At 42.8% G+C, this 18,533-nt stretch overlaps 5 protein-coding genes across 7 annotated transcripts in view; 3 read left to right on the forward strand and 2 right to left on the reverse strand.

Moving 5' to 3' along the window:
- Nucleotides 1-167: 167 nt before the first annotated feature.
- vps33b (VPS33B late endosome and lysosome associated) lies at nucleotides 168-6,223 on the reverse strand. Of its 2 annotated transcripts, none has more exons than XM_030378038.1 (24): nucleotides 6,147-6,223; nucleotides 5,695-5,851; nucleotides 5,287-5,367; nucleotides 5,145-5,206; nucleotides 5,010-5,059; nucleotides 4,819-4,886; nucleotides 4,667-4,712; nucleotides 4,491-4,585; nucleotides 4,025-4,129; nucleotides 3,664-3,754; nucleotides 3,498-3,575; nucleotides 3,046-3,119; nucleotides 2,854-2,940; nucleotides 2,654-2,744; nucleotides 2,498-2,572; nucleotides 2,286-2,350; nucleotides 2,151-2,205; nucleotides 2,022-2,068; nucleotides 1,777-1,909; nucleotides 1,543-1,616; nucleotides 1,259-1,360; nucleotides 1,067-1,142; nucleotides 731-850; nucleotides 168-570 (listed from the first exon to the last, which is right to left on the reverse strand). In XM_030378038.1, exons 2-24 carry the CDS (start codon nucleotides 5,788-5,790, stop codon nucleotides 491-493), a joined length of 1,851 nt encoding a protein of 616 aa, XP_030233898.1. In that variant the 5' UTR covers nucleotides 5,791-5,851; nucleotides 6,147-6,223; the 3' UTR covers nucleotides 168-490. The 2 variants fall into 2 exon arrangements, with proteins under 2 accessions (XP_030233898.1, XP_030233899.1); XM_030378039.1 differs by having other exon boundaries at nucleotides 5,695-5,848; nucleotides 6,147-6,196.
- hddc3 (HD domain containing 3) lies at nucleotides 6,189-7,619 on the forward strand. The gene is made up of 4 exons (XM_030378049.1): nucleotides 6,189-6,434; nucleotides 6,543-6,598; nucleotides 6,744-6,984; nucleotides 7,163-7,619. Exons 1-4 carry the CDS (start codon nucleotides 6,323-6,325, stop codon nucleotides 7,291-7,293), a joined length of 540 nt encoding a protein of 179 aa, XP_030233909.1. The 5' UTR covers nucleotides 6,189-6,322; the 3' UTR covers nucleotides 7,294-7,619.
- Nucleotides 7,620-7,716: 97 nt separating this feature from the next.
- mfap1 (microfibril associated protein 1) lies at nucleotides 7,717-12,203 on the forward strand. Its single transcript, XM_030378045.1, has 8 exons — nucleotides 7,717-7,951; nucleotides 8,430-8,640; nucleotides 9,183-9,333; nucleotides 9,437-9,624; nucleotides 10,090-10,359; nucleotides 10,613-10,772; nucleotides 11,082-11,171; nucleotides 11,593-12,203. The coding sequence occupies exons 1-8, from the start codon at nucleotides 7,870-7,872 to the stop codon at nucleotides 11,770-11,772; spliced, it is 1,332 nt and encodes a 443-aa protein (XP_030233905.1). The 5' UTR covers nucleotides 7,717-7,869; the 3' UTR covers nucleotides 11,773-12,203.
- A 338-nt stretch (nucleotides 12,204-12,541) lies between these two features.
- hypk (huntingtin interacting protein K) lies at nucleotides 12,542-14,242 on the reverse strand. Its single transcript, XM_030378051.1, has 4 exons — nucleotides 14,007-14,242; nucleotides 13,482-13,537; nucleotides 13,258-13,309; nucleotides 12,542-12,774 (listed from the first exon to the last, which is right to left on the reverse strand). The coding sequence occupies exons 1-4, from the start codon at nucleotides 14,166-14,168 to the stop codon at nucleotides 12,679-12,681; spliced, it is 366 nt and encodes a 121-aa protein (XP_030233911.1). The 5' UTR covers nucleotides 14,169-14,242; the 3' UTR covers nucleotides 12,542-12,678.
- Nucleotides 14,243-15,118: 876 nt separating this feature from the next.
- serinc4 (serine incorporator 4) overlaps nucleotides 15,119-18,533 on the forward strand; it is a 19,733-nt gene continuing 16,318 nt past the window's right edge. The window contains exon 1 of one of the 2 annotated variants that reach the window (XM_030378053.1): nucleotides 15,119-15,342. In XM_030378053.1, the coding sequence (XP_030233913.1) occupies nucleotides 15,316-15,342 (27 nt within the window). In that variant the 5' untranslated portion in view covers nucleotides 15,119-15,315. Of the gene's footprint in view, nucleotides 15,343-18,340 lie in introns of those variants that run through there. The other variant, XM_030378052.1, reaches the window with a different exon arrangement.

An 18,533-nucleotide genomic window follows, 5' to 3' on the forward strand; every position in this document is an offset into this window, starting at 1 on the left:
CCTTGGTACAAATAAAATGAGGTAACAAATTGTCCCGGGTGTGGTTTACTCATGGACCTATTAAAGGATTTGCTGATGGAAATATAATCGTTTATGACATCTCGTTTTGTATTTTGTTTTTATGTAAAACTTCTGTGCAAAAAAAAAATACTTGGAAAAAAAAAAAGAATGATTGAAGAAGTTTATAGCTTTGAGTTTATACACAACTTTTTAAAACAGTATGCAAAGAGACTTATTTTTGGAAGATATTGGTCCAATAAGTAACAGGGACATAAAACATATTAAAACATTTATTCACATTCAGTTCATAGTATCCTTTTTTTACATCAATCCAAGAGTGCGCCTCAGACACAATAAGTCCATTCAGTAATGCCAATGGTCCCGCAGGTCGTTCACATCCTTTACAGTGGCAGGAATTTTTTAGTTTCTGTCCATGATGCAATACAATGCAATAGCAAAGTTTGTCCTAAAGTAGGCCAGCTGTCTGGACTCATGCACGGTTATCCAACAACGCCTCGATGAGTCTGGCACTGTTTGTGATGGCTGTCGTAACAATGATGAATTTATAACCTAAAGAGAAATGACAACAAACATACAGTTTATCATGTTATCCGATTTCGGCATGTTTTATATCAATAACAGAATGATTCAGCTCTATTATTGATTCCGATCAATGTCCCAATAAAAAATAAAAATAAACTTTATTATTCAAAATCAAGCCCTTTCCTACCTTTCTCTTTGCCAAGGAAACGTAGGGCCGAGATCTCGGAGAAGGTGCATCCCCCGAGGAACATGACCAGGATGGTCCTCTGAGTGTCGCTCCTTGCCTTCCCGTCAGCCTCACTGCAGCCTGAAGAGAGACAAGCATCTCCTGGTATCAGCGACATTCACACATCTAAAACACACTGTGTTTGATTTGAACATTTTATTTCAAATATGCAAGAAACATGTCATTGAATGACAGAAACAATTTGTGTTCAATTGTAAATGTGAAGGGATGTCAAAGATTTATACCAGGGACAGTTGAGTAGTTATACAGTAATAAATAATAGCATCGCTAACTAACCTGAGGCTGCGAATTCCTGGCCATTGAGTAACCTGGTAACTTCTTCCAAGCCAGTCCATCCATCTCGCTCCAAAACCTGGAGACACGACCAGAAACACAGAGGAGCCTTGTGAGCTCTCCCCCAAAAACGCCAGTTTTCCTCCTATACTCCCAAGCAGTGCAGTGGAATAGTGGTCAGGCTGGATGACCCACCTGTTCGATGAGTTTACAGCTGAGCGGCACATAAGCCCCGCTGAAGATGTAGGCCATGTCTTTGGGAACACGCAAGTCGTATTCCTCATCCGATTTGGGCACCTTTATAGCAAATGGTCAAAGGACAGCAATAGCCTCAAGTTAAAGAAATGAAGATTGTATTTAGCAACAAATCAACGCTGTACATGTTTTACAAATGGTATAGAGTAGGAGAGTTTTAGTGGCATTTCCAACGGTTCAAGACATTGAAAATGGTGGTTAATTTGAGTGGCCAGATTACCTACCAAGTTTAGTCTCCTACTTAGGGCTCGGAAATGGCTCTTCTTCGCCAAAGAGGAAAAGGCATCAGTCAGCTTTCCTAAAAAGACAGAACAATGTAATGTAAGTCTGTGTGTGTTTGGGTGAATGACATTATAACAGAGAATTGCTGGACTACTGTTGCGAGTTATGTAGCACATCGTTTCGTGAGGGGAGGTGGATACAGCATCGTGGGATTCTACGTCTGTAGCCTGTTTCACCTGCAGCTCTGTCGTTAACCAGCTTGCCAACTTTGTTCTCCATGGCGGTCAGGGTCTCCCCTGTCGGCTGCTCCACCAGAATCCCCAGCTGCTTCAGGTTGGCAAAGGTCGGAAGGTGGTCCACGCCATAACTCTGTCAAGGCCGAGCCAAACAGGCATAAACATCATTCATTCACCATGTTCCACCTGACCATGGTTATTTATCCCAATGATCCCCATACTGTTACTACTTTATCAGGGTTTACCTGTAGGTATTGTGCCTTCATTGATTTGTAGTCTTTGGAGAGTAGACCTGTGACGAAACGCAAGGAGTTGTTTGTGACTGCAGCATTGGGAGGAAATTTATTGAGCATGTTGGTGTCAAGAAGACTCACCGTTTTCCGTGAGCGACAGGAGACAGAGGAGTCGCAGGCTCTCTATCATGGAGCACTGAAGGAAGGACAATGAATGAATACTGGGAGTTTTCTATTGACCCGTTACTACCATGCATGTGTCTATCTGAGACTCACTTGTCTGTTGATGTGCTCCTCAATGAATGTAATACATTCCCGGATGTCAAACCCCTCCAGTAAGGCTGTCACGGTTATGGAAAAATAAGCTTGTTTCAAAATACTAGGATGCATTACGTAATACTCAATATTGACGTTTTTTCAATATTGTATGCATATTAAAAATAATTTAAATCCTAGTTTTTTTATCCAGTGCACGGCGGTCATCTTACAGTGCTCGGTTTTCAACAGCTCTTGAAATTCCTGCTTTGTCTTCTTCTTCATCATTGATTCACTGGCACCAATATCTGTCATGAAGGATGTTGTTGATTTCTCATAAGAATGATAACAATTTGTAGATGAGAACCACTCATCAAAGTATTACTCACGTAAACTCAAAAGCCGATGCTCTTGTTTTAAGCCTTTGAGTTCTTCTGAGACAAATGTCTTTATCTGTTTTATGTCCATACCACATCTTTTCTGAAGGATAACATAAACAACACAGGATTCATTTATTTAATTAACTCTGCTGGTTAATAGAAACTTCCGGAATAGTGCTGCACACATGATGCGCAGATGCTTCACCCACGTCGTATGCAGTCTGAAGATTCTTGGCTTTCTGACTGAGAAACCCGAAAACATTGGAGAAATGCTCATTCCGGATTTGGTTAAACACCTGAGGTGGATTAGACAGGCAACAATGTTAGCTTGGCACTTTGGTATTCATCTGTAAGATTGACGTAACTTCCCAAATACTGCAATTTAACTATTTAAGTCTTACCTTATCTTGCGAGTTAAGCATTACTTTTAAACTTTTGTCAGAGGATGTAACTTCCGGACCAAACTCCACACACCCTGCAGAATAAATATTCAAGTCACATGGTTGACATTCAGCTGCAAACAAGATTGTCGCAAATGATATGTTATTACTATGGGGAACAATCTCTACTAAGCATTTATGTACTGCAATACAATGTAACATAGTGTGCAGAGATACAATTAATAGAAAATGGAATGAATAGTCTTCAATAGTAAGTACTAAATAATAGTTATCTGGAATATTCTTCCAAGTCCACTCAATTTAACATGAATATTTTCTGGTTCATAAATGCCTATAGTCTCCTAATTTTTTATTTTATCTTTCATTATGAGCTAATAAAAACATGATGGAAATATCTTAAAAGATAAGACCCTTGAATAAACTCTGACAGGCACCCTTGAGGTTCTACGTACCACATTTGATTCTGAAGATGTCATCCACTAACCCTTCATAGACCACCTGGGAGCACATAGGAGTGACGTAGTCCACATCTGGAGGGGCAAGCATCAACAGTCAGACAAACGAACAAAACAGACAAACCGTCTTCTGCAACATTGTAGGGAAAACTCTGCTACTTGCCTCTATCAAAAAGAAAAACACTTCCAATCTCCCCATCGCGACCTTTCTGTTCTCCCTCCTCTACCTGCTCCCGCCATGACTCATACGCCATCTTGTGCCATCCAACACATAGAACACATAAGACTTAGGCCCAATCCCATTTCTACCCCTTCCCCCTCCCCCTTGTTTTGAAGGGGTAAGGGGAAGGGGGAGGGGGAGGGGTAAGGGGAAGGGTAAGGGGTAGAAATAGGATTGGGCCTTAGTGTTATACACACACACACACAGATAAGTTACATTAGACGTGTTGGAGAGGAAACTACTGTTTTCAAAGCCCTCGCTGCACACATTGGTGGTGCCACCATTAGAGACCCAGTGATCCCACCTTGGAACATCGGCCGATCCCGTAGACCTTAGAGAAGGGGCCGTAGAGGGAGTGCAGCAGGTGCAGCACACAGCCAGCCGTCCGCACCCAGCGCTGGTTCCCATCCTAGGACAGATACAGAAGGCACGAGTGGGTACTTTGGACTTTGCGTTATTCAAATTAAATGGTAGACGTGGAAAATACAAAACTATTTTTGTCGATCGTATAAATGCATGGGTTGGTGGGAATGATGTTGGTGTAATCATTAGGAATAAATATATGTATTTGGCATGCAAAATTGTGTATTATACCAGAAGTAAACAATAGACTTACTTATACTATAATATTATAGAATCAAAGTTATAATTAACGAAACACAGCATAAGGGGATGAGTGTTGCAGTAGTGAGACCATATATTAGGCGGTACAGACTACAACGGAATAGATTACAGCACACGTTATTTATCAGACAGTTTGAGATCAATACCAGGAAATAGTCTCGGAAGAACTCTGGGAGTTCCAGGCTGATGATGTCATCATCCAATGGGAGGAGATGGAATCCCCACTCATCAGTTGTCACGTCTGAGAGAAAGAAACAACACTGTAGATCGATATATTCTACGAATAACTGACAAAAACGCTAATACACAAGAGGTTACCTACCTCCGAAGATTCCCTGCTCCTCCAATACGTTCTCACAAGCATAGAACTGGAATGGATGGACATCAGTAGAAATGAGTTAATGTTTCTCATGTCGTAGGTATTTGGAAGACGGCACTAGGAATGTAAGCAGGATATAGGGCACAGGGTTTTACCTTCTGAGGGGTAAATATTAACTTGTATCTTCTGAATTTCCCAGCAGCTTTGTCTGCGTTCACCACATCTTTAAAAAAAGAAAAGGCGGAAAAGCCGAGACTTCAAATTATTGATTATAATGGTCTGATATCAGCCATATTGCCATTGGGGGTTTCCTTTATGATGAAAAGCTAGGCTGTTGTTTACATACCACAAATCCACTTCACAGATTGTAGTCTTGGACGTATCAGAAAACACAATCTAAAAAGAGATTAACACTTTCACACTGCAATGTCAGCTTCTTATCCACCATATGAGCTGGGCTGTAAGACGGCACTGTACTTACTGATCAGAAGTGCTCACAATCGGCTTATATTCCACTTTGTAGAGTTTGTCAACTTCATGTTGCTTTAAAATAAAGCACAAACAGAAATGAAAATCGTGATTCAATTCACTTTGTTGACTAAATGCATAGGTAGTTGATGTACCTTAAGTGTAGAAACATTGGCAATGCGATCAAGTGGGCTCATTAAGTCAGCATCAATAAAGAGGTCCTTCCTTCCGGGTAGCTGTTAAATAAAGATCAGAATAATAAATGCAATGCAAACATCAATTTGTAGCTAACAGAAAATAAATAAGACTCAAAATAAAACGATATTATGACTTAAGGTGTGATACATAAAGCTTTTTAGTGATGAAATAGATTTCTGAGACCTCCTTGCAATAGTCAATATCAAACGACAGTTAAACCCACAGTGTGGAGAGTAAGTGGCTGGGATTACCACCAGCAGCACCCAACAGTGGTGACTTTATCATTTATTTTAAAGCATCTGTCCAAATCAACAGTGAGGGTTGGGGTTAGGGTTCGGCTAAATCAGTGGTACAATCAGACCCACCTGCTCCAGCAGATAGATCAGCTGGTCCCTGGCCAGCCTCTTAAGCAACGAGAAGTCTGGGAGCTCTGGGGAGTCTCGTCTGATGCTTTGAGCCATGGGGATGAGTGACAGGGGGGGCGAACAGCCGTCTGTCTGTCCTTTACTTGTAAACACTCTTCTAGTGGCATGTGGAGACATTAGATCGCTATGTGAAATCTTGTTTGTTATTTATTGACAGTCTTAAATTAAGATAAATGACATAGAAATGCAGGGATCATGTATTGACAGCCCTGATTAAGAGCTGACGTTGCCTAACTTGAAAGCTACGCATAGATGCTAGACATGCTTCTTATAAAACGATTATAGGAGATTTTATATTAATAATAATGCCACTTATTCACTGGTAACATTCAAAGACAGTGTCAAATGGTTAAAATAAACAACAGTATTTGAGTAAGTGTAGGGCTAGCTACCTTCTTCCGTGGTGGGGACGGATGGAACTAGGTACTCAGAGAGCGTGTTGCACTCCGGACTGATTCAGGGGGGGACACCTTTAGGATATAGTCGCTGAGAAGAAGTGAAACTACCAAACACCAAATAATCGAACCCGAAAAAGGATTTAAGACTAGACCATTAAATCACTGTCACGATGAATTCCAGTACGACTGTGTTATTGGAAACGGTCAATTTCGCGGCAGAAAAGCACCGCAGTCAACGGCGTAAAGATGTAGAAGGAACCCCTTATATCAACCATCCTATAGGTTTGTCCTGTGCTGTCAGCCTTTCCTTATTAAATGTTTTATTTAATGTTCTTCTGTGTGATATTATGGATATGCCATCTGCTTAAAGTTGTTTGCCTTTTTTTTAAGGAGTTGCAAGAATCCTCAGTCATGAAGGTGGCATTGTTGACATTGAGGTGTTGCAAGTGAGTTGTCTGTATTTACTATAAAAGAAAATGTATAGCCTATACTGTATTTGCAAATTAAAAAAAACAAAGAAGTATTACTGTTTACTCTTTGGGTTTTCAAAATCACTAACTATCTAACCCTATGTATGTTCCCCCAATTCAGGCAGCTCTTCTCCATGATACTGTTGAAGACACAGACACCAGCATAGCAGAACTGGAGTTAACCTTTGGACCAACCGTGGCGCGCATTGTCCAAGAAGTGACCGATGACAAGACCCTCCCCAAACAGGAGAGGAAACGTCTCCAAGTAGAGCACGCACCCCACTGCAGTCAACAGGCCAAACTGGTCAAACTTGCTGACAAACTTTACAACTTGAGGGACCTTAATCGCTGCACACCTACAGGTGTGGTCCATTGTGTTTGGCGGCTAATCTGTGTTTTTTTATTACCACTTGCGATTGTGCTGTTTCTTCTATTCATGTATCGGTTTTCCTAACGATACACTTGTTGGTGTTTTTAGATCAATTAAATCACTATGTTTAGCAAATTAGTCATTGAGGTGATAACATTTTATGTTTTCAGGTTGGACTGCAGAGCGAGTCCAGGAATACTTTGTCTGGGGGTCTCTGGTGATAAGAGGACTGAAAGGCACCCATCCAACCCTTGAAGAGAAGCTTGACGCGCTGTTTAAGCAGAGGGGAATTCAGCTTTGAAAAATATCCCTATTTGAACATTTCTCCAAAAAAATGCTGTCTGCACTCTTCTTCATGAAGTAATATCAAAAGAATAAACCTTCTATCCATATATATGTAATTATTTTGTGGAATAAAATTATTTCTCGTTTCACATTAAACACGGTGTAAATAAGAATGATAAAATCCATAATGAGAACTGTATACACGGACTGAAACAAAAGATTAAACATTTTAACAATAAATATGCAATTATATTGTGGAATTAAATAATCTCTTGTTTCACATCAAACACGGTGTAAATACAAATGATGCCACCATAATAAAGGCTTTATACAAACTCTGAATAATTCATGAGTATGTATTCTTTTTAGTAGGACATTTTTATATTATTTTAGTATTATTTATTTTGTTGTAATTCCAGAGGAACGGAAGCTACTACATAATGATCCAGTCGGACTCACACAACTTCCGTTCCGTTCAGCGGTTAGACTTCCGTTCGCGTCGAGGATCTCAGATCTAGGAGCGTGGATTGTAAAGGATATATTTCTCTAGGTCTTTATTTCTGTTTTGTTTTGTCCATTAACTCGGTCCACCATGTCAGGACGCGAGGCCCTCAACATGAAGCTGCCGCCGATCCAGTCCACGGCCGGAGCCGTGCCGATCCGCAATGAGAAAGGTGAGAAGTCTGCTATCCGATTAGCAACATTGCTAACGTTGCAACAATAATAATATGGCCTAGTAGTATTGCATTGACAGTTTTAGACCGGACAGGACAAGAGGATATTGATTGTATATCATTTTTATGTATATGCATAAACGTGTGTTCAGTTAAAAGTATATCATTAAGTATAATACAGAGCTTCATCAAGTTCTAACCACCAACCTATCCATATAAAATAAACCAGTACAATCTGAAACATAGAGTATTGAGTAAACATGATTTTCCTCAATGCGCGGAGATCTAATTAGTTGCAAAATAGAAAAAGTGCCACCTGTCCGTCTTTCTGCTGTATGTCAATAGAGCATCTCCTCTCAACGTGTTGCCATTACTCTCTCAGACATGACGTCATCGTTGATGCTCTGTTTCAATTTGGAACTAAGTTTCCCTAATTCTAACCTCATGTTATTGTGACTCCCCTCACGTTCAACAACAGGTGAGATTTCCATGGAGAAGGTGAAGGTGAAGAGGTATGTCTCCGGTAAGCGTCCCGACTACGCTCCGATGGAGTCGTCGGACGAGGAGGAAGAGGATTTCCAGTTCGTGAAGAAGGGGAAGGACGCTGAACCGGAGCTGGAGGAGGAGGAGGTGTCGGATCCTCGTCTCAAACGTCTGCTGAACCGGGTGTCTGAGGATGTGGAGGAGAGGTATGTTTCTCATGTTGGTCACGCCTGTCTCCCGAGGGCTTAGAGCTGGGCTAATATTCATCCAGAACGTGTATATAGTTTCTCTTTATGATGCAATGAATCATCCTGAAATGCAGAAAGTTTTTAAAAGTGGGTTTACAGTACAGCATATTGTCAAATTATAATGTGTTGTATCAAGTACCAGCCTATCCATATAAAATAGACCAGTACAATCTGAAACATAGAGTATTCAATAAACATGATTTTCCTCAATGCATAGAGTTCACCTTCGCAACCAAAATGGAAAAAGTATGCCATATGTCCATCTTTCTTCTCATGAATCGGTCGCAACTGTTAACTGTAATGGCGAGTAGCCACAGTTTTCATCTGTCAACTCTCTGTCATCAGTATCTCCGGTGGAAAATGATCCAGTGCTTCATACCTACCCAACTGTCTCGCTAAAACCCGCACCATCTTATAACCACACACTTCTGGTTATATTGTTGTTGTTGTTGTTGTTGTTGTTGTTACCCATAATGATTTTGGCTCATGTTTTCCTCAAGGCTGGCGAGACACAGACAGATCGCGGAGCCCGAGCTGATCGCCGAGAGCAGCGAGGACTCGGACGAGGGAACCTGGCACCCGGAGCGAGAGGAAAGCAGCGAGGAGGAGGAAGAAGAGGAGGAAGAGGAGGAAGAAGAAGTTGACGATGAGGTTCGGATGAATTTACACAAAAAAATATCTTGCCTTTTTTGAGCCAAAACCAATTCTGTCTGCTCTGTGAGAAACAACTCTGGATGTGATTTTCTCCATTCAGGAAATCGAGAGGCGGCGACAGATGATGCGCCAGAGGGCTGAAGAGCGGAAGAACGAGGACATGGAGATCATGGAGGTGGAGGAGGAGGGGAAGTCGGGGGAGGAGGCCGAGTCGGAGTCGGAATATGAGGAATACACCGACAGCGAGGACGAGGCGGAGCCAAGGCTGAAGCCCGTCTTCATAAGGAAGTGAGTGAAATCTGGCCGGATTTTACTACCAGGGAGCAGGTGCCATACCACAAACGATGGTCCAGAGCAGCCTCTCACTGCCGCTAGGATGATCCGGCTGATCAGTTAGAAAATAAACTGCATGTGGCTCCGGAGGTAGAGCAGGTTGGCTTGGACCCGGAAGGTTGCTAGTTTGATCGCCAGCTCTGCCTAGTGTGTCGAGGTGTCCCTGAGCAAGACACCGCACCCTAAAACTGCTCCTGACGAGCTGGCTGTCGCCTTGCATGGCTGACACCACCGTCGGTGTGTGAAGGTGTGCCTGAATGGGTGATTGTTAGGCAATATTGTAAAGGGCTTTGAGTGGCCACTGGTTAGAAAGCGCTCTATAGCTGCAGACCATTCACCATTTACATAGATTGTGAACAACTCAAATTACCGTCTCAACACACTATCCAATCGAGCTGCTCTGGTTCTCGTGCGCCTCAGGAAGGACCGGGTCACGGTGGTGGAGCGCGAGGTGGAGGAGCTGAAGGTGAAGGAGCTGGAGGTGGAGGCCAAGAAGCAGGTGGAGGAGCGGCGGCGCTACACGCTGAAGATCGTGGAGGAGGAGGCCAAGAAGGAGTTTGAGGAGAACCGGCGCACGCTGGCCGCTCTGGACGCCCTGGACACGGACGGGGAGAACGAGGAGGAGGAGTACGAGTCCTGGAAGGTCCGCGAGCTGAAGCGCATCAAGAGGGACCGCGAGGCCAGAGAAGCGTGAGTCCCCTAGGGGTTGATGATGATGATGACGTGCTATTAGTGGCAATACTTTGAGTAACATTGTGTAAAAGTCGACACACAAATGTAACTGGAGAACATTTGTGTTCTAATGTCTAACAATTCTCCCGAACTGGCAGTCAAGGACTGTTTTAATATTTTGAGTTGCAGCTAATCTATGGCTCGTTGGTCTAGTTGCAATGCTCTCAGCGTCCAGAAGGTGTTGACCTTGAGTTCTCTCGTTTGTTCCTAGCATGGAGAAGGACAAGGCGGAGATCGAGAGGTTCCACAACCTCACAGAGGAGGAGCGCCGAGCAGAGCTGCGTAACAGCGGCAAAGTCATCACCAACAAGGCGTCCAAGGGCAAATACAAGTTCCTGCAGAAGTATTACCACAGGGGAGCCTTCTTCATGGTGAGTGCCTTGTTGTGCGTTGGTAGGCAGTTTTAAACTTGTATGTAAAAGCTTAGCTGACCCTAACAGTGGATGAGGTAATTAATTGGAATTCAACACTTTTTATAATATAAGTAATCTGCAATTTGCTTCATTATAAACTAGACCGCATATGGTTCAATGGTGTGGTCGGTATAGCAAAGAGGGGATGCAATTCCAATTCCCCTCTGACTTTGTCGGTTTGAAGAATGGCTGTACATGGTTTGCACAGCTGCGGTTTGTACATTGAACTCGGTTCGTACATTAAACCTGAATGTGATGTTCTTCCAGGATGACGAGCAGGACGTGTTCAAGAGAGACTTCAGCGCTCCCACACTGGAGGACCACTTCAACAAAACCATTCTACCCAAAGTCATGCAGGTCAGACCCATGTTCTCCTTCTCCATTTACATTTAGGGTATTTCTCCAAAGCGACTTACAATAAGTACATTCATCAAAAGAAAGAAAAGACAACATTTCGTTGTCGGAACAGTAGAGATGTTCAGAGAAATAAGTGCCAAGCACTCATAATTTTTAGGGTAACTTATCCCCGTACACAACAAAGATAGCTACGACACGATGCTAAGTACTTTTTTTTTTAAGTGCCAAGCCGTGTACTTAAAAAACAAACAAGAAAGTGTGTACATTGTATAAATGTACACACTTATACAATAAGTGTGTACATTGAGGGTCAGGATTGGAAGGTCCCTCTGCGTCACTCTCAGCATGTGGTTCCCATGACACACCCAGTAGCTCATCCACAACTGCCGCTGAAATGTTTGGGTTTTCCCCCTTTCTTCAGGTCAAAAACTTTGGCCGTTCCGGACGCACCAAGTACACCCATCTGGTGGACCAGGACACCACGTCGTTCGACTCGGCTTGGGCCCAGGAGAGCGCACAGAACACAAAGTTCTTCAAGCAGAAGGCGGCCGGGGTGAGGGACGTGTTCGACAAGCCCACGGTGAAGAAGAGGAAGGCGTAGAGCCGCACCAACGCGGACGCCTGTCTCGCCAGGCCACGTTTCGAAAGACTTTGAGTGGAGATTTTGGGCACGTGATCACGTCCCCCTTCAGATGCGTCAGAACAGCGTTATTCTTTTTTAATACTGCACTCTGGTTGGATGAGTCGATCATTTCTCAAGAGATTTAGGTCACAATACTTTATCAGATATGGTTGGGTTAAGTTGAATAGTAATACTCAATGAATCGTGCTTTTAGTGGCTCTAGTGGCCACTAAAAGCTAGCGGCTATTTACCATAAATTTTGATCCATGCTCAAAATTGTCCAAGGGACAATGTCGTTTTGTACAGTGTTCTGCATTGACTTCAAATATCCACTTTTTCAATATATTTCAATGCAACTGTGGTGTTGACACATTATTGTTAATAAAATTCATTGTTTGATTAATCTCAGATCCAAACTATTAGAATATATAAATTATTTTATTGCCTGTTTGGAGTATGCAGGATGTTTTAAGGACTAAGGCAGCCATGATTGGATCCCTCAACCATTTCATGCCAATATAACAGGATTTATGTTGCACATGCATGTCATTGTTTAAAACGATTCAGGAAATGTCATTGTAATGTGATCACTTTCCCAGTCATAACACTTAATAGTGGATCAGATCTATTGGTCTGAAAATCAAATTGAGTCTTGAGCTTTCAATTAATGGCCTCGATTTTTGTTATAGATGCATTCGTTGATCGATACTGGTAGGCTTATTGTTTGTAGATTGTAAAGACAAAAAAATTAGGCTAACCAAATGGGACATTTTATTAAAGATAAAAAAAGCTTGGTGAGGAGAATGTCAACAGTTGTCGGGCCAGTTTACGAGGTCAACATGGGTCGGGTGTGTAAGCTATGATGAAGGTATAACAGTCCAATCCTCAGTTTGTCAGGGCCACCAGAGCCTCAACGACGTTCCCCATGTGTTCCCTGAGACTGCGCTCCGCCACACCCCTGGAAATCTCCATCTCCGACATCTGTGGATTATCACAAATCATAGGAATCAAATCAGTACACCTTCAAGCTATAGCGTATATACAAGAGTGGGTATCACCAATAACTATACCATTGTACTGTAAACCATCTCCCTCAGAGTGAAGCATGAAACACGCCTATGAATAGATTCTGACTAAAGTAATGTATTACAACATAATCTTGAAATTATAATTAGTGCAGAAAACATTTATAGTGTCTGCTCATAACGGGCCGATTGCTTGGCCTTCCGTATTGCTGCTTACAGCTTTCTCAAGAACCGCTGATCTTCCAAACAACTTCACACTCGACCTTGCACTTCTTTGAATCCTCGACCATTCACCCACCATGTGAGGTCGATTGGATGGAAGGTTGTAGAGAAAATCGTAGGAATGACATGCATACAGAGATTTGTCTAATTATAATTGGATCGCATTGCGAAGCACATCAGATCAGATCGTTGTGGTGCTTATTGTTTGGGAACTTACAATAAGTTCTACATCTTCTCTCTTGATCGTGACTTTGGCCAATTCTCTTTCTCTGAAATGACAAAAGCAAGAGTTAGTTCCGGGCTTGGATTTCTGGTTCAGCAGTTGTATTGTTAACTATAAATCTATATCATACCTAGGTTGTAATAAAAGCTCAATTTATACAGCATTTATTGCTGCAATATACATAAAAAAAACCTCAATATCTCCTCAAAACCACCCACCTCTCCTGTTTGGCTTTCTGTTCTCGCGATCTTCTGTCTCCAATCACCGACATGGCCTGAAAGATTCAGAGAGTCACAAACATCAACGTTTGACAGCTGTCAATCAGATATAGATAGATAACTTTATTGCCATGTCAACAAAGTTGATTGGAATTTGTCTTGGTGCCACACAGGTTACAATAAGGCAATACACGCACAGTACGCACAGTACATACAGTACATAAAAGACAATGACACATAAAATCATTCAAACCAGTAAAAGGTAAAGAGCGTTTGACAGATGCCGCTAGACTACTGCATATTTATTGATTACGCTAACATGTATGAGGTTATATCGAGCCCCGCAGAGCCCCCTGGCCGGTGTGTGTGTTCACAGATGTATGTTATTGTTAATGATGCATCAACCCTCCTATCTAAGGGTTTGTGTCCACACATTAGGCGTGTGTGTGTGCGTGTGCGTGTGTGTGTGCCGGTGTTAAACCGGCTAGGACCACATGCTCGCTAGCTGATGCTAGCCCTCCTCACCGTCTCCAGGTCCGAGCTGGAGATCTCCTTCTCCTCAGCGTAGTCCGTGACCCGCTCCAGGTCCGCGGCGCCGCTGTCATGTTTGCGGGGCTTCTCCACCGGCTTCCCGGTGCAGTTCTCCTCGGCCTCCAGGTCCAAATCAACGTCACCTTCGGCTGCCATGTTAGCTCCGTGTTAGGGGAGAGAAAGAGATGTCGGAAGAGAAACGATGTTGCACCGGATGTTGAGGCGGCGTCCGAAACAAGACCGGAAGTAAACAGGTTGCTTTATAGTTATGTTTATTTTAACTAATTGATGTGTTCTATTTTCCTTCGCAATGACCATACAACCAAAACTAATTTCATGATCATCATTTACTATCTTAACAAGGTAATTTGTAATGAAGATAACAAAACCTGTGTATAACATCCTAAAAAATCAGTGATACTCAAGGAGGTCCTTTGACAAAAAAGTTATTTCGTTTTTTTTATTTTATGATTTGAACATGGTAACAAATTAGTTTTACATCTTTAACTTGGTTGATTCTTGTACTTTTTATGAATGTATAATTGATTATGGAATTGTTGATTACTACATCTATTAGATATCTGTATACAATCAATCAGTCATAATGGTGGGCAGGATATGTGATGCTCCCAACCAAATGTTCCCAGCATCAAAGCACCATGGTTGCAGTCTTACTGACATCCTTGAGAAAGATCCCCATAATCTAGGCCTGCTCTTATCCATCCAACCCAATATCCATCTGAAGACAGGCAAACTGTAATATAGGTTGCTTTTGTTAACACTGTGTCTGCTGAATTGCAATCAAAAATCATATACCTACAAGAGCAATTATTAAAATGACTTTTTCTAGAGCAATTATTTAGAATTATAAAATGAAAGTAACAGAATTGAATAATCCAGTAGATGGGGCACAGGTTATATATGGGTACAGTGTCAATTATTTATTTGTAGAATTGTGATTTTATTGCTCGCCACATGAACTCTCGTTGTACAAATCAACCGCCGCTGTCTCCCTGAATTCACTGGTCGGCAGGCATTAGCGAAATCCACCTATGGTAATCTGCTTAAAGGCATAATTAAACTCAGTGCCTTCAGTCACACCAAGGTCTAAAATCACACCTGCCCCCTCCACCGAGCATGTGCAGCTCTGCCAGCATGGAACGATGTCTGGTTGACCCAGCCACACAGCGATGGCCTCAGGGCCGGTCGGACACCACTTCATCCCCTTCATTTTGCTCTATGACTGATAATTGATGACGCTCTGTGAACTTTTGGAATTACCATTGAGTGTTTATGGGAAGTGATGTCTTGCCACTGTCTTGGGGCCCAGGTAAGACGCCGATACGCATTGTAGTGTTATCGATCTGTATTGTGTGTGTAGAGATGTTTTAGGAGGGTGAAGGTTTTTCTATAGGCCTAGGTGAGGGGATGGTTTCTGTATAAAAAAAGACGAAAATAAAATAGGTTGGTCACTCTACGATAAAGCGTGGTGAAACTCGTGCTGTTACAATTTATTTCATCCTTTATTTATTAACGCGTTCAATGTCAAAAGTTCACTTTCGAAGTATGTGGCAACCGTTTTTTATGTATCATAAATAATCCAGAACAAGTGTGACAGAAGTGACAGAAGTTTTAATATGCCCAGATTGATTTGCTACGGATGAAGGATAATGTATGGCGTGCGATGCCACAGTCACGAATTATTAAATAGCGTTTCCATTGAACGTCAATGTTTTTTCCTCGTATCCATGTGAGTCATTTACAAAGACAGTTTTTTCCACCTATTTGACAACTTCTGATCAATGGATACAACTATTTTCAAAGTGTGATTCACTCTCGCTTTTGAAATGTGTTAAGAAAGGATAAGCTTGTGTGATTAATTCATTGTTTATCTTAACATGGGTGTGTGTGTGTGCGTGCGTGCGTGCGTCAGTGTGGGCAGCTGAGCTTGGATTGGATCCAACTGTTATTCCACAAACCTATTGAAACCATAGATTAAGCACTTTCACTCAAGCGTTAATTCGCATCCCCTAATTTGCTTTTGTTGATTCATCTCAAGCGCTCTCCCCCCTCTCCCACAATGCAACAGCAATTATCTCTGAGAGTGAAAGGGCCCCCAGGAATGCTGGGCAGCATCTCTCTGGGTGAGCATGGGGGGGGGGGGGGGGGGCTGGACCACTGAGAGGGAGATGCTGGTCTGTTGGACTAATTGGTTTGTAAATGTTTACAGCACCAATCCATCAAACATAAATTAGGGTTTGAGGCTTAAAATCGGTATTACACTCGGTTTTCCTAGTCTAGGAACATACCAGCTGATGTTTGATGGGAAGAATGTTTTTTGTCTGCATTGAAGCCTGTTTTTCTGGGGGAAATTTAAACCAACTTGTGTACCAAGATACTATGGATGACAAGAATAGTGAGGATTTAAAGGAAGGGAGAAAGTTGTCCAGACTTGTTAACCTGGACTTTGCCTGAAAAAATCCACCAAGCAAAAACTGAAAAATAATAACGCTGTTTTAAGCTCAATAAATGTTTTATTATTATCACACATTCACCAAAGTTTGAATGGAAAAACAAGGAGCAAATCAGAGCCTTTCTCTCGACTGGCTGGTTGCGTCAGCAACATTGTAGTAAGTTTGGTGTGCACGTGAAGTCCGGGCAGGAAGGGGCATGGATTCAGGGTGTGCACGTGATGTCAGGACACAAATGGGCATGGAGTCAGGATGACCTGAGGTCATTACTCATTTATTTGTACCCAGTTTATATCTAGATTCAGGGAAGCAAAACATGTTCAAGTTAGTGCATATATCTTTGCCTTTGACAACCGATTATGTAAATAATATGGTTTGGACTTATGTTAACTCTGCCTAGTTACATTATGATGGATCAAACAGGTCAACATGTCAAACTAGGTCATTGAATGGTTTCATTGTCTGATTAATGTATTTCAATGAAAGTTTTTCCATTAATAACGGTAATAGCCTCTTCAGCCAAAATATGATATTGTTTTGTTTCGAGACAAGGGTCAAAGATAGCATTCAGGTTACTTGAATTATTTTATTTTTGGATGTTCTTGATGACGTTAAGCCACACTAACTTCCCAAAAGTAATCACGGACGGATGATATGATTGCGGTATTATTAGCCGGCCGCAGATATAGAGATATTGGCAGATACATTTCACATTATCAAGGTATTCAGGCTCTCTTGTGCTGTACTCATGGTCACTGCGTTTCTAACACATAATGCCTCTCTGACCAGCACAAGGACAAGGGAACGCCTACAAGCTCGCATGGGGGTGGCTCTCAATCCTCAACATGACCCGCCATCATCCCACTCAGTTTGTCCTGAGCTACCCCCATAGAGGTTAGCAGTAGTGTGTGAGAGAGAGAGAGAGAGAGAGAGAGAGAGAGAGAGAGAGAGAGAGAGAGAGAGAGAGAGAGAGAGAGAGAGAGAGAGAGAGAGAGAGAGAGAGAGAGAGAGAGAGCGAGAGCGAGAGAGGGCGAGGGTGAGAGAGAGAGAGAGAGAGTTTCTGTAAGAGAGAGAGGCAAAGAAGGATCTAGAAAGAGTTAGACATCAGATAGAGAGTGGGAGAGATGTGTTAGCTACAGAGCGAGTTATAGAGAGACATGTCAGGGAGTGACATGAGATTGAGACATGGGTAAAGAGAGAGCCATCGGCTGCAGGACTGAAGGTGACCCTGGCTGCAGATGATGGCTGAACAATGACCGGATTATCCTGACGCGTCCCCCCCCCCTCCACGCTAACCCACATCTAATCTGACACAGCCCTTCCCACCCACGCAGTCGGCTCACCCTGCAGCACACATTTCTGATAAAATGATTGGGTTTGATCTATTTCCATGGGGTTCACGCTCATTAGAATGTCAACTGTCATTCGTTAAACCTCAACATCACACCCGTATCCGGTGCTTGGTTGGTGAGGAGAGAAATTCCATCGCAGCCTGCCATGCCTGTAATCTGTGACATTCCAGGTGGTTAGTGTTCCTGGTTGCTGGGATAAACACTTCTCGGTAGGATTATAGATGATAGATGTTTACAGATAGGTTTTGTAAGCAGGTTCTTTTAAGCACCGTACGTGTTGAGTGTCAGGTATCATCTGCCAATCACAGTGGGGTAAACCCTTCAATTATCAAGTCTGGATTACACAGACGCATTAGCCCACCCTTCCGGTGGTCCTACTAGTGTGTTGGGGTCTACCAGGGTCCTGCAGGGGCGAGTAGTGAGGACCTGGGGAGGGGGGGGCGATGGGGACGAGGACGGGACAGGGATGACAGATGGTACCAGTGCCTCTTTCCACCTCCACCACCTCCTCCTACTTCCTACTCCTTGCCTATCCCTCCCTCTCTCCCTCCCCCCTCACCGATCCGACCTAATCTGACCGGGTAGGGTTAGGGGGGGGAGGGGACGTGATGGGGCGGCATTGGGTATGTGCCACCACCTCTCTTTCTCTCTCTCTCTCTCCCTCGCCCTCGCCCTCTCCCTCTTTTTTGGCAGCGTCC

The sequence above is a fragment of the Gadus morhua genome, chromosome 14 (assembly GCF_902167405.1).
Source record: "Gadus morhua chromosome 14, gadMor3.0, whole genome shotgun sequence".
Classification (NCBI taxonomy): Eukaryota; Metazoa; Chordata; class Actinopteri; order Gadiformes; family Gadidae; genus Gadus; species Gadus morhua.

What these genes read in the sequence shown, in the direction of transcription:
- hypk (XM_030378051.1), bottom strand. Translation starts at nt 14,168, where the DNA reads ATGGCAGCCGAAGGTGACGTTGATTTGGACCTGGAGGCCGAGGAGAAC. An exon ending in CAGAAAGCCAAACAGGAGAG is followed by an intron (nt 13,310 to 13,481) that starts GTGGGTGGTTTT and finishes TTGTCATTTCAG; the next exon opens with AGAAAGAGAATTGGCCAAAG. An exon ending in GAGAAGATGTAGAACTTATT is followed by an intron (nt 12,775 to 13,257) that starts GTAAGTTCCCAA and finishes GATAATCCACAG; the next exon opens with ATGTCGGAGATGGAGATTTC.
- hddc3 (XM_030378049.1), top strand. Translation starts at nt 6,323, where the DNA reads ATGAATTCCAGTACGACTGTGTTATTGGAAACGGTCAATTTCGCGGCA. An exon ending in TTGACATTGAGGTGTTGCAA is followed by an intron (nt 6,599 to 6,743) that starts GTGAGTTGTCTG and finishes CCCCCAATTCAG; the next exon opens with GCAGCTCTTCTCCATGATAC. An exon ending in TAATCGCTGCACACCTACAG is followed by an intron (nt 6,985 to 7,162) that starts GTGTGGTCCATT and finishes TTATGTTTTCAG; the next exon opens with GTTGGACTGCAGAGCGAGTC.
- mfap1 (XM_030378045.1), top strand. Translation starts at nt 7,870, where the DNA reads ATGTCAGGACGCGAGGCCCTCAACATGAAGCTGCCGCCGATCCAGTCC. An exon ending in GCCGATCCGCAATGAGAAAG is followed by an intron (nt 7,952 to 8,429) that starts GTGAGAAGTCTG and finishes GTTCAACAACAG; the next exon opens with GTGAGATTTCCATGGAGAAG. An exon ending in GACCGCGAGGCCAGAGAAGC is followed by an intron (nt 10,360 to 10,612) that starts GTGAGTCCCCTA and finishes GTTTGTTCCTAG; the next exon opens with CATGGAGAAGGACAAGGCGG.
- vps33b (XM_030378038.1), bottom strand. Translation starts at nt 5,790, where the DNA reads ATGGCTCAAAGCATCAGACGAGACTCCCCAGAGCTCCCAGACTTCTCG. An exon ending in ATCTGTGAAGTGGATTTGTG is followed by an intron (nt 4,887 to 5,009) that starts GTATGTAAACAA and finishes CTTTTTTTAAAG; the next exon opens with ATGTGGTGAACGCAGACAAA. An exon ending in TGAAGGCACAATACCTACAG is followed by an intron (nt 1,910 to 2,021) that starts GTAAACCCTGAT and finishes CGGCCTTGACAG; the next exon opens with AGTTATGGCGTGGACCACCT.